General features: G+C 57.8%; 1 protein-coding gene across 1 annotated transcript; it reads left to right on the top strand.

Annotated features, from left to right (window-relative positions):
* Nucleotides 1-1402: 1402 nt before the first annotated feature.
* On the top strand, nucleotides 1403-6278 carry LOC309414195 (ras-related protein Rab-11A-like; the record flags this gene model as incomplete). The annotated part of the gene is made up of 5 exons (XM_082011490.1): nucleotides 1403-1442; nucleotides 5096-5291; nucleotides 5367-5560; nucleotides 5647-5727; nucleotides 5965-6278. The coding sequence occupies 5 exons, from the start codon at nucleotides 1403-1405 to the stop codon at nucleotides 6102-6104; spliced, it is 651 nt and encodes a 216-aa protein (XP_081867616.1). The 3' UTR covers nucleotides 6105-6278.
* Between the last annotated feature and the right edge of the window lie 12011 nt (nucleotides 6279-18289).

Genomic DNA, 18289 nt, shown 5'->3' with positions numbered 1-18289 from the left:
GTGGCATAGATCCGGGTCTGCGTCTGCGCAGGCCCATCTGGCCGCCGGCACAGGCTAGCATCACCCAGCCTGCGGTGCCACCCCCGTCCCGGTGCGGTGGGGACCAGCAGCCTGGACAGTGGCCCAATTCTGCCCTAACCGGTGAGAAGCACCAGTGCCAGGAGCTCTCCTCTGCCTGCTTCGTTTTTGACGGGCCCTGATTAGCATCACCACTGTCATGCACGGACCTCCCAGCCCCTCCGGACCCGCAGTGCAGAGGACGGAGGTACCCCCGAGGCACCGCCGGGGAAGGAGCCGGGAGGTTCTGGCCAGGATCGTGCCAGTGATGGGAGCCTCTCCGACTGCATCTGGCCTTGGGGTTGCTCCCGTGGGGCCACCCCGTGCCACGCGCTGGGGATGTGGCTGTCCCCACGGATCTCCATCCTCACCGGGACTGCTCTGGGGTCGTCCCAAGCGCTAAGGAGCGAAGTGGCAGTGCTCGGTCCTTGGCACACCTCTGTCCTCACCCCAGACATGGGACGAGTGTGATGGCAGGACCTAGGGAAGGTCCCTCCCATCTGCACGGCAGGACGGGGCTCAGTGCAGAGCCTGGTGCCGAGGGGCCCGGCAGCAGCTCTGTGTCCAGCGCGACAGTGACGCAACCATTAAAAGACTTGTGAAATGCAGGTTTGCTGAGCTGGAATTCCTGCCTGTTTGTGGTCCCATCCCCTGGTCCCCACCTCCAGGACACGCTGGACATTGTGGCCACCCAAGCAGCCCAGCCCGATGCCATGGTTTCCCTGCGCCCCCTCCCCACACAGCCCTTCCCAATCCACGTCCCCACACCCTAGATGGCTTATAGGGGACGGCTGGCGGTTCATCGGTCCAACCCGTGACTTGGCCCCAGCCAGTTATCCAAAACCCCTTGGAAAAGGGAGAATGGCTGCCGGATTCTCCACGTCTTCCTTTAGTTCTGGGCACCCGCTTTCCCTTCGCACCGCGCAACACGCGCCAGCCCAGCTCCCGTTTCGCGTCTGTGGTTCTGCGCGGAGAGCGTGGCCACGGCTGTCCCCGCCGGCCGCACGCGTGCGGGCGGTGGTGGCCCTTCCCTGCTGCCGCGCGACGCTTTGCGCGGGGACACCCTGATGCAAGGCACCCCGCGGCCCTCGGGAAGGCACGGCGGTGCCGAGCAGGGCGCAGAGCCCTCGCCCATGGGAGCAGCCGCATACCTGCCTTCCCCCTCCCTTACCTGGCCCAGGTGAGCACACCTGGGCGGTGACGGGCAGCCCCGGCCGCCAACGGGTGCGGAGGAGGAAGGGCTGTGGCCGCCAATGGGTGCGCAGGGGCCAGCCCCTGCCAGGGCTGGATAAGGCCCGGAAATCCCAGTTGGCCCAGTGGGAGCGGGGCTGTGGTGCTGTGTGAGATGCGGGGCAAGGATGAGGAGTATGACTACCTCTTCAAAGGTGAGCCTCCTGCTCTGCCCATGCCTGCAGTGAGCTGCGCTCGGCCTCAGCTGGCTGCGAGTGGTGCTTTCTCCATGCAGCACCCTCGGGATGCAGCTGGGGCTTCGGCTTGTTCTGGGATATAACACACAGCTCCCAGTGCTGGAGACCTGGGGGAGCTTGCGGGGGTGCTCCCCTGTGCTGGGGGGGGGCGTTACCGGCGGCGCCGGGGCCTCAGCGTGGAGGCTGAGATACCGGCGTGGCGCGAGGGCCTGCGTAGAGCTGGTCCGTGGCTGCCGGGTGTGGGTGGCTGCTCGTGGCCCCAGTGCTAATTAAAGTAGCTCGTTACCCTGTGGGAGGTGTCCGGAGCCCTCGCCCGGCTGCAGCGTCCAGGGGAGGGGCGGCCGGGCCTGCGGCGGGGTGCTGGTCACTGGGGGCAGCCCAAGGAGGCCGGGGCGGTGGGGAGAGCTGGTCGGTGTGGCACGGCGGGTGCCGTGCCGGCCAGGGCCCGGGCGCGGGGGCTCTCCCCTGCGCGGCGGGCGTGGGAGGAGCGGCGCCGGAGCTGCGAGCAATGCCGAGAGGAGAAGCCGTGCGGCTCGCCCGGCCGCGGCGCCGGGGAAGGACCCGGGGCCCTGGGCTTGTCCTTTGCGGCGCTGGGCACCGAGTGACCTCTCTGGCGCGTGGGCCGCGACTGGGCCCGCGGAGGTGCAGGGCTGCTTTTCCCGGCTGTGGGAGCCCGGCACCCTTGTGGAGCACCCCGATCCGCTTCCCTGCCGTTAGCAGCTCTCCCCGTGCACCAGCCGCCGTGCCGTGGCTGGAGCGGGCGCTGGGGGAAGCGAGAGGACAGCTTGGCAACGTCACAGCCTCCTGAGCAATAAACGCCGCGGAGTGAGATCAGCCGGCCGTGAGTCAGCCTCGCCGCGCAGCCCTGCCCGAAAGGCCCCCACGGATTCCGGCCACCGACATGACGGTAGCCCCTGGCTCCTTGCACGCTTCCCCTGGCCCCTGCCCAGGAAAATCCTCCTCTCCGGAGTTATTCTGGGACCTGGCGAGGGGGGAAACCCTGATGCAGCTGGAGCTGGGTCATGCCTCGGAGTGAGGCTCCTGGGCAGGAGCCCCTCCAGCTGGTGCGTCCTTCGCTTCTCGCCCAGCGTTGTGCCAGCGGCATGGCTCCGAGATGGCCCCGGCGCGTCGTCCTCCTGCGGCGCCCGTCCCTTCCCTGTGATCCTACAGGAGCCAGGGCTGAGAGCAGCTCAGCACTGGGCTCTGCATTCCCCTCCTCGGTCTTGTGGTAGTCTCTGGAGTCCTTAAGAAATAAGAAAACTCAGTTTTGAATGCAAGGTCTGCTCACCCCTCCTGAAGTAGGAGCAAAGTCCAAGGGAGACGCAATGTTTAGGGGCACAGAGCTGGGCCAGCGCGCTCTGGTGTTAGATGGCTCTGCTGGGACCAGCTTCTCCCCCTGAGAAATGGGAGATGGCCACCACTCGGAGCAGCGTTACCCTGATTTCCACAGAAATGGGAGCATCAGCTGCCTTCTGGTCCAAATCACGACGCAAATCCCAGCTGTGCTCATGGGAAGGCCCTCGATGCTGCCAGAGGGGCTCAGAGTAGATGAGAGATTGCCCCGGGCATGGCTGCTCCTCCCCTGCGAGGAGCTCCAGGCTGTTTCCATGCCCATCTCTGGGGTGGGACATGCTGTGTCAAGGATGTTTCGCCGCCGCTTGCAGGATGTGTGCTCTCTGCTTTGGGCAGCTCATGCTGCACGTTCGGAGGCAGCGAGGACCGAGCGTGTCAAATGTTTTTGTGTGTGGGGAGGAGGGTGCTTGCTCGAGTCCCCCTTGCCCTTGAAGCTCAGAGGAATGGAGCTGAGCACGTAGCCTCTCTGCATCGAGGTGTCCCGAAGGCTGCGGGATCCCTGCCCCATCTGCCCCCCTCTCCGCATCCCTGGTGTGGCGCAAAGCGTGCGGGGAGCGTGCCACGGCCATGGCGGGCTGCGCGGGGTCAGCGTGTGCCCGGCACGGGCTGGCTCTGCTCCTTCATCCCTCCCCCAGCCCCGTTTCCTAAGGCTTTCCCGTACCAATACTCTTTGCTGGCTGCAGGGGTTGATGCAGCACAGCACGCTCGTGCCTCAGTTTCCCCTGGCTGCGCTTGGTGCCGCCTCCTGGCAGCCAGGGCTCCTGCCGGCGTCGGCTGCGCTGGCCCCAGGCCACTGAGGCGCTTGGGGCCAGAGAGAGCCCGAGCACGGCCCTGCTGGGATGGGGGACACGGCGGTTGAGCCGGGGGAAGTAGCAACTTCCCGTTGATTAAACGCCAAGCCCAGATCCAAGCGGCAAGGCTCAGTAAGCGTTAACGAACCTGGCTCATCGCTGGCCTGCACTTGTCTGCTGGTTCGTCCAGGGTAGCCCAGACTGTCACGGTCCTCCTGGGCCTCCACGTAGTGTGCAGCGGCTTTCCGAGCGGCGTGGAGGAGCCACCCTTCCCTCTCCTGCTGGTCGCCCTGACGTGGCGATTGCCAGCAAGGCTCCGGTGCCTGCCAGCCGCCCTCGGTGATCGTGGGGTGCTGTTCCGCATGCTGTTGGGCTTCATGGAGCAACACTGTTTGCTGGGTTTTGGCAAGGGAGTGGCTACGTTGTTGGAGGCTTTGCATCCCGGCCCGTGCGAGGGAGCCGAGTCCCCATGAGCTGGAGATGATGGGGAAGGGGTTCTCCGGGACACAGGGCAACATCCTTGGAGGACGGCGGCTGCTGAGCCTTGAACGAGTGTAGATGCTTGCTGCAAACCCTGCAGCGGTGTGGCGTAGCCGGTGGTCCCTTGCTGGTGTTGCTGCTCCAGCGTGGTCGCTGAATGGTTGCGATTTCAACCCTGCTGTTGTCTGATCCTGGTGGGGAGAAGTGTCCCCCAGCCTTGGTCCCCTGAGGGTGGGTGAAGGGGGCTGCGTTTCAGTGCACCTGCACAAGGCACAAAATTAGCAGTGGGGAACTAACAAAAAAAATAAAAACTCGTTGAGTCATAAACTCAACAAAGTTGGTAGGGGAGCTGCAGGATAAAGCCTCCCCAGAGCCTGTTGTACCAGGTTTTACAGGAACCAGCCAAATCTGGGCCAGGCAGAAAATGGACTTGACTCGCCCACACCAGGGACTTTCTGGCTCACAGGCTGCACCAGTAGCAGCGGAGGAGGAGGAGGAGGAAGAGGATGCTTCCTTTTAGCCCAGGTCTTGAAGTCCTCTGTGTGCCCTCAGGGTTGGAGCTTGGGTTGGAAATAGGGGACCCAGTTCTGCTTGGCCTCTCCAGCCTGGCGGTCGCCGCCCAGGTCCTGGCTTTCTGCCCGTTTGGCGCACGTAGGTGCATACGGTGCCTTCCCGTCCCTGGTGCCGGGAAGGAAACCCCTGGCAACTTCCAGGCGATGGCAGGAATTTTCTTGCGGGGCGTTCACGTGCGGCACTGCCGGGAGGAGCGGAGGCTGCCGGTCCTGCTCCCTGGGGGCAGCTTTGCCGTCGCAGCCCACTCACCCGGCAGCTTCTCCCGGAATGAAATGGAGGTGGAGTCTGGGCTGGGAGCCGGTGGGGAGAGCCCTGCCGGGCTGGGCTGTGGGTTGGGCTGGGCTGGTGGGCACTGCAGGGTGCAAAAGCCTTTGGGTGTCTAGGGGGGCTGACACTGCGCTTGTGCCCTCCCAGTTGTGCTCATCGGGGACTCCGGGGTGGGGAAGAGCAACCTGCTCTCGCGCTTCACCCGCAATGAGTTCAACCTGGAGAGCAAGAGCACCATTGGGGTGGAGTTTGCCACAAGGAGCATCCAGGTGGACAACAAGACTGTGAAGGCTCAGATCTGGGACACGGCCGGGCAGGAGCGGTACCGGGCCATCACCTCAGCGTGAGTTTCCTTGCTCCCCACCTGTGTCCCTCACCTGGGGCCCTGCTGTGACCTTGTCCCCTCACTGTCCCCCAGGTACTACCGGGGGGCGGTGGGAGCTCTGCTCGTCTACGACATTGCCAAGTACCTGACGTACGAGAACGCCGAGCGCTGGCTGAAGGAGCTGCAGGACCACGCTGACGCCAACATTGTCATCATGCTGGTGGGCAACAAGAGTGACCTGCGACACCTGCGGGCTGTGCCCACCGACGAGGCCAGGAGCTTTGCAGGTATCTCCCCCATCTTGCCCTGCCCCGTCCCATCCCAGGGAGGCTGCAGCTCATGGCACCCATCTGAGCTTGCCCTGTCCTTGCAGAGAAGAACGGGCTGTCCTTCCTCGAGACGTCTGCTCTGGACTCCACCAACGTGGAGACGGCTTTCCACAACATCCTCTCGGGTAAGGGGCAACCAGGAAAGGGGGCAGGGGGAACAACATGGAGACGGTTTCAGACATTGTGTCCTCCCTGCCGGGGACCCTGGCTGTATGTCCTGAGGTGGGATCCTGCTACCCTGGATGGGGAGATGTGGGCATGTGTCCCCCTTCAGCTGTGTGTTTTGGGAGGGGGCAGGTCCCCCACTGGAATATATACTTAAATTTTTTTTTTTTTTCCTTTTCTGCTCTCTTTGCTGGCAGAGATCTACCACATCGTGTCACAGAGGCAGATCACTGGGCAGCCGGAGTCAGAGTTTGGCCCCACCACGACCATTGAGCCCATCCGGGTGCTGCCCACGCAGCAGGAGAGCAGGCAGGCGCCCTGCTGCCAGAACATCTGAGCCCCCTGGGGTGCCCCCACCCTGACACCCCCCATCACCACCCAGCACATGGTGGCATCATGTTTCTCACCCTCTACCTCTGCTCGCTGCAGCCCCCCAGAACAGGGTGGGCTGGTGACTGCTTCTGCATGGCTGCTCTTGTGTGCACCATCATGCTGCTTGTGTGCTGCTCTCCCTGTGTTTATGTAGGACCTACACAACAGGGCGGGAGAAAAGGCATCAGGGTCTCTCTCCATGGTTTGGGACATGCCACCCCCTCATGTCCCTGCTTCCTCTAGCCCTGAAGCCACTGGGTGACTCAGGGTGGCACTGAACAAGCCGGAACACTGTGACTCCCTCGTTTGGCGCCACATTGCTGCGGCACCCCTGGGTGCAGCCCTTCAGGGCGGGGTGAGGAGGGGGACACTGGGTGCATCCTTCTCTTGCCCGGTGAAGCGAGCAGCAATGTGACCGGTTGGACCCAGCCCTGCCCCCCAACACCAAGGGCTGGGTGCGCCTCTGGGTGCTGCTGGGGCAGCTGTGGGACACCACAGTGTGGGGGGTGACTGGAAGGACCCCGTTTTGGATGCTGTGAGCCCCTTGGGGTGTCCCTGCGGCACAGCCCCAGCAAAAGGAGAAGCTGCACCTCTTCTGCTGCTGCTCTAGCCTGGGCGGACTGGAGCAGGGACCTGGGGAGCATGTCCCTCGGGGGACAAGGGGGTCCTGGGGCTTTGGGGTGAGGGCAGGGATGGGGTGCTGAGGGTGGGCATGAGGTCCCTCCGCACACCTCCCTGGGTGGTGGCCGGTGCCAGCACACGGGGCCCCTCGGCTCTGGGCTGCAAGGAGCTTCCCGCAGGACTTGAACCTGCTCCACGCGAGTGTTTTGCCACTCATGGCTGGGGACCGGTGACAGCCCGGCCTGGGGACACGGCTGCCACTAGATGGAGCATCTGCTGCACCTACAGGGTGACAGTGGCCCCGTTCCCCTGCCTGGGGGACAGCGGGTACCTCCCAGGTTGGACCAAGGTGCTGGGACAGACGGGGCTGAGCCCGGTGCCAATGTCAGGGGGTGATTGGCAGGTGTCCATCCAGAAGCGCTGCGGTGGCCTTCCTGGGAGAGCCTGTCCCCATTAGCCCCAGTGCTGGGAGTGTGTCCCCCATCACAGTGTGGTCTCTGTGTCTCCGTGGCTGTCCCCGGCCACCCCATCTCACTCAGCTGTGCTGGCAGCACCTGGGCCAGGGTCTTGCCCTGGGGTGCAATTTATCGCTGAAACAGGAATTTGGGCAAAACCCCTAAATAAATTTGCTGTGGACGCTCTTTCTCTCTCTGCCAGAGTCCTTCCTTGAGGGCAGGAACCGTGCCAGCTCCAGCCCCATGCCTCTGCCCGCTTGGCTGTGGGGCAGCTGGGCAGCATCCCCAGGTGATGAAGGGCATGAGAGGTGAGGAGGAGGAGGAGCAGGGAGGAAGGTGTGACCATAGCCCGGGCAGGAGGGTGCCTTGCTGGGAGGCTCAGAGGGGCAGTTTGGATCCTGCTGCCGTGGCACAGGGGGAGCGAGCGGGTGCGTGAACCGGGCGCAGAAATGGCTGCGCTGTGTGGGTACCAGCCCCCGCTGGGGTGAGGTTCCCCCTATTTTCCAACCGACAGTGAAGCCACCCCAGCCCTGGCAGCACCTCAACCCTGGCTCAAACCGTCCTGGTGCAGCGTGTCCCTGCTCTGCCCCAGAGGCGGCCTCGTCCCTGGGCTGGCCAAACCCAACCTTGGCCGCACGCTGGTTGCGTCTGACCGTGGCTGGAGGCCGTTCCCCGGGCGAGTGATGGTTATTACCGCGCCTGGCCGGGCTCGGCCCCGTGCCCGCGCCAGCTGGGAGAGGCATGGCTACATGCAGACCAGCCGGAGAGCTGCCAAGTGCCATCCCCTCCCGCACCACCGTCTGCCCGCGCTGGAACGCGGTGCCGAGAGGTGACGTCAGCCGCGCCGCCGGGAAAGGTGGGCGCACAGGGGAAGGATGCTGCCCCGGCTCCGCAAAGGGACAGGGGTTGAGCCAAGTGTCCCTTGGGGCTTGCTGCCGTCAGACGTGCCATCCAGCCAGGCACTGCCGTGGACACGTGGGATGATTTAAGCTCGTGGTGGAACTTCCAGGTTCGACAGCTCAGTTTTGGTCCAGGTTTTCCAGCTTTTATACAATTTTTGCTGGAATGAAGTAGTGGGAAGGGTGAAACGAGACACGGGTTTGCACACAAGGCTCATGGACCTGGGACCTTGCTGCCACCAGGACTGGGAACAGCAGCTGGTGCAGGGGAGCCGATGAGTCTCGCAAATGAAACGCCTTTGCTCTAATTAACCCCGAGAAGTGTTGCTAACGGTACGAGACTCGGCAGGAGACCTGTGAGGAGGTAACGGCCCCGCCACCACTGGAGCTCAGCCTGGCTGGGGGCCCCGTTCCCAACCACTGCTCCCGGACCCCCTCCTGAAGCGTGAACAGATAGAAACCAAGAGCAGACACCAAGTTTCTTAAGTAATAATACTTTAATAAAATTAAGTTCTTAATGTAATTTAGCACATTTAATACATTAACCCTTTCCCTTCTTTGTTTTCTACAAGTTGTGCAACATCATTATTTTAATTTTTTATTTTATTTTAATTTTTTTCCTTCTCCCCTTATACTATATGCCTCAAAACTCAGACAATGAGCCTAACTCTACTTCTATGTTCGGTTATATCTCTCTCTCAGGCCTTTATTTTTGCGTAACGCTGGAGAGATGAAAATACCTGGATGGAACATGTGATCGGTTTCCAATAGTAACAATCCCGACTACAGGTTTCCTATGACGTTAAAAGAAAAGAGAGAAAAAAAAAAAAAGAAAAAAAGAAAAAGCAAACACAACATAATAGGGAATGGACTTTAAGTGGAAGGGCCACACAGTCAGGACGGCCAGGCTAACACCGGGCAACTCTGTGGCTGGCTGGCTCAGCACGAGGTTCGTAGTACCGTGGAGTATTACTGTGTGATAGCACCCGGATCGGTGGGAAAGCGGATACACATAAACTTGTACAGCGTTTTCGAGCGAGGACGAGAGAAAGCTGACATGGTACTGGTCAAGCAAAAGCCATGAAGGGCTGGCAGAGGGCTGCGCTCGCCGGGAAGCCGCTGCCGCTGCGTGGGTATTGCCGAGATCGCCGGCTGTGGTCCCCGGTGGCCTGGGTTTCATTTTCGCTCACGTCTTACATGGGGAAATCCCACCAGAGCTGCTTTGCCAGAGTCCCAAGGGCAGCAAGCTGGAGCCTGGATCTCTTTGATACCAGGGCAGAGCCAGAGGAAATCCTCTACAGCCCCAACAGCTCCCAGCTGTGCAGCTGGATGCCCGGGGGCTGCTCTGGGCATCCCTGGGGATTTCCCTGGCTCACCTGGGGCTGGGATCAGAGTCGGCTCCACGGCACGGCAGCGTGAACAGGTCCTGCAGCGGCCGTGGCTCAAACAGACCTGCTAGTTTGGGATTCGTCAGCACTCGTGCCCACTGCCTTTCATGTTTGCTTAACATTGCTTTTAACCCAGGAGCAAATCCTCAATTGTAAAACAGGATCTTGCCCTTGATTTTTTTCTTTCCCTTTTTTTTTACAATTATCTTGAACAGAATTCATAAGGAAAAAGGAAAAAAAAAAAGTGCTGATCGTTTCACAGACAAGCAAAGCAGCCCGCGACCGTGTCTCTCCGTCCCAGCTCCTGGGGGCCGAGAGAAGATCTCTGCGGCCACGAAGCAACGCTCTGTCTCGCCACTCTGTTTCTCTGCAAGTTGTTTTAGAAGCATTGTCGCAAGACCAGAAAACACAATCTGCCATCAGCTGCCTGGTAAACCGGTGCCACCATCGGAGGGTGACTTCATTTTTGTATCCCTGCACCGACACCAGTGGAACAACTCCAGATTTTACATTAGTGTCACTTTACTGGGGGTGACTTTCAATTTGCTCCATTAGCAGCCCTGAAGCGACGCTGGAGCGGATCCAGCGGCCACGCCGCAGCCTGCCAGGGCTGAAGTGACTTCAGATTCCAGTAGAGTACTGGAATTTCCACTCCCATTGAAACGGGGGAGTTACACGGGAGTAAAGGCAGGAGCTGCCCGACCTCCACCGCCTCCAGCTGTCACGGCACGGGCAAAACTGAAGTCAGCCCAGCACGAGCATGGCTGAATTTTCCACCGGGTCAACTGACAGCAGAACGTAACTTCGAGTTTCTACAGTATGTGAAAACCCACAATAAAAGACAGAGATTGCTTCCTGACATCCTAGAAAGGTTTTTGGAAGAACCAGCCCATCCTGGCTCCGCTCCTGCCGGTGCTGACACCAAGGAAACCTTGCTGCGGGCTCGGCAGAGGCAAGATGGGACCCCACTATCAGTATACAAGTTACTATAAAGTGCATCCACTCTCCAGTCCAGGGCATCACTGTACAATGTCAATCACTGACTCTTCTTCAAGTATCAAAACCAAAAAATGAGGTAAAACAAAAATGAAAGAGCAAACAGGCCGCCTCGCCACCCCTGCAGGGAAGGACCAGGCGTTCGATTCCACCAAGCACGAACCCCTCCGAAAGCGCGGGAGACGTCATGCCCCGCTTTTGAAACCTCCCCGGCGTGCCAGGGAGGGTCCTGCGGAGCGATCGGTGATTCACAGTGCTATCTAGACGCAGAAACCAAATGAGAACTGTCTTCGCTCCCTGTCCTAACCTATTGCATGGCTTTGCTGAGTGAATGCTGGTAAGTGGCTGCTTCATCCCACCCCAGAAGCAGGCGTGCCGTCCACGGGCGAGGGAGCGAGGGGCGACCGCTGCGTTTTTCGAAGGCTTTGGGATCCTTGTGGATGCTCCCAAACTGCAGGACATCCCTGGGTTTGCTATGGCTGAGCCATGGCACAGAGGATAGGAGCAAAAGCTAAACCCAGAGGTAACCACCTTTCAAGAGTTTTCTTTGCAACGCTCCGCATCTCCAACAACAACCGAGTCGACGCTAGGTCATTTATTTTCGAGTTACAGCGTGTAAACGGCGCTTTTGGTGGAGCGAAAAGCAGTCAGCAACGCTCCGAAGAAAAGTGCTGGCCTGGCTCTGAAACGTAAGGACCGGGGTTTAACCAGCTGGCCGGGTGCGCGGGGCGCAGCCTGCCCCACCGCCGGGGCTGCGCTCCCCCGCCCCGAACTGCCCCAAACGGATCTGCCCCCTCCGTGTGAACAGACCCACCGTCCCGCCTCTGCACCTGAACGCTGCTCCGCCGGCTCGGGGAGCCGTTCGCGCCCGCTCTCGGCACCGCAAGGACTCGGGCGTCCAGCCACGGAGCGCGACGCGCGGCACTGGCCAAGAACTGCCTCTTCCCTCGCTTTCGCAGCCGAAAACCAGGGGCTCGCCACGAACGGCACCCTCCCGAGAGCAGGACGGCGTGGGGCTGGCTGTCGGCAAGCAAAGCTGCGGGCTGAGGGATGCCGTGGCCCGGCACGGCCGCGGGAAGGACCTCCCAGGCCAGCAGAGCCTTTGGCAAACATTTCACCCGCGGCTCCAGCACTCGAACCCGATGATTTGAGGCTGAGCAACAGCTCCCTCAAGGGAGCAGCCAGCACGGGAAGAACACCCAACAAGCCGAATTTGGCATCCGGAAAGATGCCAGTCGCTAAACAAGTGAGCTCACCCCAAAGCGCACATCGTCTCCCTGGTGCGATGCTTCCTCACCGGGTCGAGATATAACCCGAAAAAAAAAAAAAAAAGAAAAAAAAGGGCACAAACCAACTCTAATGTCTTGTGTCTACTGCCTGGCTCCGAGGGCAGAAAGCCTAATCCACGGCCCCGCAGCGGCCACGCCGGAGCCCCGCGCCTTCGCGCCAGCACCTCGCTGCCTTCGAGCTCTGTCCGTCACGTTACAGAGGGGAGTTCATCCAATTTTCCTTTCCTTCGCCTTCCCACCCAGGAACGGTCCCGCTTGCCCATCACGGGGACCTTCCAACACCTTCGGTGCTGGGAGAAGTTCAAAAAGCAAGAACAGCACAAGAAAAGTAACAGCAACTTTTAACATTTCTTTTTTCTGAAATTTCATGCTCCAAGCCCAAGGCTGGAGGTCAGAATAAGGCAAAAATAATGGCCTAAAACCTTCTTATTTTGTTCAGTGACTAGCCAAATCTTTATATTTTTATTAAAAAAACAACATAAAAACCCAAACGTATCTTTTTAAAAAAATACATATCCCTTTTTTTTTTTTCCCCTCTATAAAAATAACTTCAGAACTTTGATTGACAGAAGGTACCAGTCGGTGGTCTGTTATTTTGTTAGGCTTTCATTCGTTTATTTGTTTGCTTCAGAAAAATAGTACCAAAACAAGATGGAATTTTTGGGGAAGTTAAAAATGATAGCTGATCTTGTTTACAAGTTTATTTTACATTCTGCTCTGTCTGGGATCACTTGGATCTACTATAGATTAAACAATATGGATAGCATCTACTATTTGAACTAGTTAATTTTATTTTAATTTTTACTCTAGGATTATATGAAATAAATTTGAATGTTTATTATTATTATTATTATTATTATCTTTTTTTTAATACCCATCAACTCAAACTTTCCTTTTTTTTTTCTTCTCCTTTTTGGTTAAAAACAAACAAACAAACAAAAAAATTTTTTTTAAAATGCTTCTTTGAAAGGCAACAGAGCAGACGCGTCCCCCATCTCCCCGCTGCTTCGGGAAGGGGAGCGGGACGAGGGCCGGCTTCGTGGTGGAGGTACGGGACCCCCCGCGCTCCCCAGCCCACGGGGAGGTCGCGGTTGCTCAGCCCATCTGCAAAGCAGCTCCTTGGGCCAAGATTCTGCAAAACACTCAGGGATGCGGCTGAAGCTAAGCGCATGCTTAAGTGCTTTCCTGGATTAAAGCACGTGCTTTGCAAGCTCAGAGCCTCACCGGCTGAAAAGGGGGGGTTCCACTCGCTCCAGGCCGTCCTCACCTCAGCCGTCTTGCGCGAGATGTGCCCGTGCTGGCTTGGGGGGAGCAGAAAGGGTAACCTTGACCTGCCTAGGAGGGCTCAGAGCTGGCCAGGAGCTCCGCACGAGCCGTCTCGTCCCTGGCTGCGCAGAGCACCAGCTACCAGCCCAAAGCAGCTGCAGGAGGGCACCGGTCCTGCACAAGCCCTCGGGTCCCAAGGGACGACGGCGGATGGTTGCGGGATCAGGCCTGGCCTGAGCGACGGGACAAAATACTCCTGTCCCCGCAGCCCGCTCAGCTGCGGAAAGAAATGGAGCCAGAGCCTAAAGGGAGGCAACGGGTGGCAGCCACCGCCCTCGCCCTGCGAGCGTGCTCCCGTCCTGGGGAGGTCCAAGCTGGCAGCGGCTCTTGGTCCCTCCGGCCAAGGTTGCGGCAAGGTCCATAAATCCTCTTGCCTCTGACAAGAAGCACTTTTATACCGGGCTCTCCGAAACCCCGATGCGAACCGAATCAACGGCAAAACTCTCCGCCGGCTCCCTGGGACAGGACGGGGCTCGTTGTAAGCGCTTGGAGGGGCAGGAGGGGGGCTGAAGAAGCCAGTCACGCAAGCTTCGCTTTCCGAGAGCGTCCAGCCTCCCCCCCGTGCCCCCCAAAGAAACCGCAGCGAGAGCAAACCTTCAGCAAACCCGGGCAGCGGCGCCGAGCGGACCCCGGGCACGAGGGACGCGCTGAAGCGCTTTGCTGCGGCGGGGCCGGGGCTCGGCGGGAGCCGGCGCTGGGCGACGCTGCCGCGAGACCCCCGAGCCTCAGCCCGGAGGGTTTCTGCAGCCGGGTCCCGATCCCGCAAAGACGTTTCGGCGTGCTCAGACCTCGACCCCGCGCAAAGGGATCCGCTAGACAGAGCAACCACAGGACGGGGGCTTCGAAATGACCACACGGGCTTTGATTCATAGTGGTTTTTCTCTTCTACTTCTCTGGGTTTTAATTACCTTTTTTCTTTTTTTTTTTTTTAAAATACATCCAACTGTGTTAATTCCTTATTTCTGGAAAGGGCTATCTGCACCGTAACTATCACCTTTTACATACACACACGCACACACAAAAAAGGAAACATATATTAAAAACACTTTTTAAGCAATACTCTGGATACAAATGTATTTTTTAACCTACATATACTCTAAACCTTCTAAACTTTTAAGGATCACTTTATCATAAAATAAAATATCCTTTTTTCTTATAATAAATTACCTAATAAAAAGTATTTTTATTAGCCCAGTTCCTTGCTACATTTACATGTAATAAATGCATTTATTAAAATAGAATATTAAATTATAAAGAAATGTTCTAATTTTAAAATCTTAGTCTTTTTTTCCCTCCTCTCTCTCTCTTTAAAAAACACCAGTAAATGCATCAAAATAAACCCTTCAAATACGAAATAAACAGGTTGGAGCATTTTGTTTTAAGAGGTTCACAATATTAACAGTCTGAGCCTTTGTACGTATGGAGATTTTTTTTTTTAAGAAAGAAAGAAAAGAGAAAAAAATAATAGATATCCCTCCAGCTGAAAAATACTTTTGCAAATGGGAGCTAGGACAAGATATTTTTATAGTATCTCCTCATTAAATATAAATCCAATTTTGGTTCTTTTTTTTTTTTCCTTCTGTTATGTATTATAATACATACTATTCTCTATATAATTTATGTCGATAAGGATGACATCACAGCATGATATTACTTTATCCCTCCGTTTCCCTTTACGTTTTGTCACCCTCTCCCCCACACCGTCCCTCCCTGTCCCCCTGCAGCGGCTGGCAACCCCCGGCCGAAGACGCAGCAGGTTTTGGGGGACACGGCAGAGCAGCGCAGACGTCACCCCGGCGCTCCCCTGCCAAGCACCCGCTGCCACCCGTCCCCTCCCCGCTGTGCCAGGACCGGGGAGCCCCGGCTCCCACGGCCCTGACACCGTCTCGGCTCTGCCCGGGAGGTCACGTCCACAAGGAGAAGTTGCAGGATGAGTCCCAAATTCAGCAAAGCACCGGAGCCCCCGCTCCTCGGTGTCAGCAAGCGCCGAAATCGGCTGCGGTTTGGCAAAGCACACGCGTAGATCCCAGCGGCGCGCTGAGCCGGGGCGCCCGGCACCGAGTCGATCCCACTCGCCAGGTCCACTCCGTCCCCCCACGGGTCTGATCCTGCCTGGACCTGGAAGCCTCCTGCTAACAGCTCAGCACCTTCCCACACAGCTACGCTCCAAGCCCCCGGGTTTTGGGGGACCTGCTCTCCGTCCCACCACTCGTGCCCTCAGAGGCTCCGCCGCCCGCCTCGCGAAAGCGCCCCGCCGCAGCTCAGCCCCGCCGCAGGATGAGCGCCCAGGGGAGCCTGCCGCCGGCACTCACCCGGCCACGGCAAGCCGCCGTCAGGTCCCCAGCCGCGTCCCCACCCTGGCTCCACCATCCCCACCGGCAGACGGAAACGCTCGGGAACAACCCGCTCCCCTGCCCGGCCAGCAGTGCAGAGGGGAACCGGTGGCAGCCATTCGCACCGGGCCGCCCGCGAGGTCCCATTCTGCAAGCACGGACGCACGGCGCTTCGCTCTACCGCTGCCGGGAGCAGGCCCGATTTCGGTGGGCCGCTTGCTAGCCGTGAAGTTAAGCCCCCGTGTAACTTGCAGGATGGGGGTCTTGAGGACCCGGCTCCCTTGCGAGGGTTTCGCCGCTCCTAAACCGGAGGGAGAGCCGGGCGGCTTAGCAAGACCCGGCTTTGTGTGCCGGGTGCCCGGCAGGGCGGGAGCGAAGGAGGAAAGCGGAGCCGCGCCGCGGAGAAGGGCAGGGTGCAGGGAGGAGGGGTCTGTCTTTAGTTAACGTTATTGCTGGTGAATTAGACCAACAAACTATTTTTAGTCACCTATCAAGGAAGATACAAGTCAGAGCAAATAGTTAAGGTCATGGGCATTTTTCTCGTTTTTTGTTTTTATTTTTTTTTTTAAGATTTTTATATATATACATATATTTAAAAAGAGAAAAAAAAAAAAAAAAGTTACGCAAATTTGTTGTTTAAGCCCCGCAACCGGGCTCCCCTAGGATGCTAAGAGGCAGGGCCCGGGACTGCCCCGCTCTGGGTGCCCCCGACGGGCCGGGGAGCGGCGGGGGCCGCAGCTCGTCCGCACTGCCCGAGCCCCCCGTGCAGCCCCCCTCGGGCCGGAGGTAGCTCTCGGTGCGTTTACAGCGCCTGTTTTTCTTTCTTCCAAAGTTGCTACATCAAAGTATGGAGTTGGTGAGGGTACGGGGGAAAGCAGGGGAAAAGGAGAAATCAAAATAAAACAGGGCCGAAATACTTCTATTCATTTTAAACTAGAACTGCTACATCAAGCTTTCTTTTAATATATATGTATATGTATATATATATGTGTGTATATATATATATATATAAAGGTTATTGGAACTGAAGATTTTATTAAAGGCCAACTTGGAGACTTGAGTAGGAACCGCATCTGCAGAGAGGGGCGGACGTGCCGCTGCCTGGACAGACGGACAGCCCCCCTCCGGTTCCCATCAGCAAGCATGGACGTTTGTTTGGGTCATTATTCCTTTTTTTTTTTTTTTCCTTTTTTTTTTTGTAAAAAGAAAGGTTTTTTTTTTTCTCTCTAACATTTTTCAGCATGCAGGAGGCTTTTACATCGTTTTCGCTTGTTAGGGTAAGGGAGGAGATAAAAGGAGCAGACAGGAGCCCCCTTTACCTTCCCCCCTCCCCACTCCCTAGGGTCAGTGCTAGAATAGGTCCCCCCCACCCCAGGTCCCCGACACGGGTGTCTCCTTCCCCCCTCCCCGCTCCCACCCACCTCTTCACAACCTGGCATCAAATAAAGACATTGATCAAAAACTTGCTCACATTACCACGAACAGACTTCACTCAGCCAAGAACGACTAGTCACTCAACTAACATATCGGCCCCGGGGGACTCGGCCAGGGAAGCATTTGCCATTGCAGTTTCCAGCTAAATCCCCTCCGTTACCAACACGAACATTTCCGAACGCCCCTTCAAAGGGTGGTTGGATCCCCCCCCGCCCGCCCTCGCCCGCCCCCGCCACCCAGCTCTTGCCCCAACCACTCTCTTGACATCAGCGGAAGAATTTTGCGCAACGAACGGTTAAAATACAACCCTGGGGCGGGGGGACGGGACACGATGGAGGAGGTGGTGCGCGCGGGGAGGGGAGAGCTTGCTGCCCGGAGAACAGAAATGTTCCCCCTCTCCCCTCCCCTTCTTTTACTGGGACCAAACTGAAGCCAGATTTTGAACGAGAACTGGGCCAGTTTTAGAAAGGATATGGCCAGAGCTGGCCCGGGCTCCGAAGCCTTTGCCGCACCCACGCTTCCACGGGGGGACGGCTTTCACGTCTGTGCCCTTGGGACCGCGCCGGGCCACGGAGGCTTTGGGAGTTCGGGCGGCACCCCCAGCCCTCCGTCGCCCCACGGCTCCCACACGGCACAGACACCGGCGGGTCCAAAACACGGCGCCTTCCCCCGGGAAGCGCTCGCGTCCTGAGCCCGTCCCGGTGCAAACGGCTGTGCGCACCACAGGGCCAGGAGAACCGAGCGGCCGGAGATTTCTTAAAGCTTTGGGGAGGAGGTGAGTACAAATTCGACCTGACAGTGTCCCTTTAGCACAGCGTTATTTTTTTTTTCTTTTTCCAAAACATCAGCATCCACTACAGAGCCCGGGAACGTCGTCCACCCCTCCATCTACCTCTTGCCCCTACGTAATATTTTACCGTTGATACAAAACGGTGGAGGCACATCATTTCACACCCCTCCACCCGATTTCTGAAGATCAAAAGTGGATCTTTATCGACGCAGAGCACCGGAGCAGCCTGCCCCAAGGGTGGCAAGCTCAGCCTCTCCTCCAGAGACCAAGGATGGCTTGAGCAGACCATACTGGGGTGGAGGCAGCAACCGGGAGCAAGCGGCAGCAAACTGAGCAGAAGAGGGGATGTTCCCAGGAACATTATTACGATGAAAATAAAGTCTCCTGTAACTGAAGGGAAAAAAAAAATCTCAGGCGATTTTTTTTTTTTCCTTTTTTTTTTTTTCCTTTTTTTTTTTTCTGTAGAACTGTCTCTGCCAAGTTGTGAAACTTGTTGGTTCAGTTCTAAATCAGGGTCCAGGATCTGTGAGCAGAAGTTGAGGGGTAGGAAACGGGGAAGCGGTGGTGGTGGGAGAAAAATTATATATATATAATTTTATATACACATATATATATATAT

The sequence above is a fragment of the Phaethon aethereus genome, assembly GCF_964289735.1.
Source record: "Phaethon aethereus genome assembly, chromosome: 28".
Classification (NCBI taxonomy): Eukaryota; Metazoa; Chordata; class Aves; order Phaethontiformes; family Phaethontidae; genus Phaethon; species Phaethon aethereus.
The sequence above is the reverse complement of the archived record's forward strand: the minus strand, read 5'-3'. Positions and strand labels throughout refer to the sequence as shown.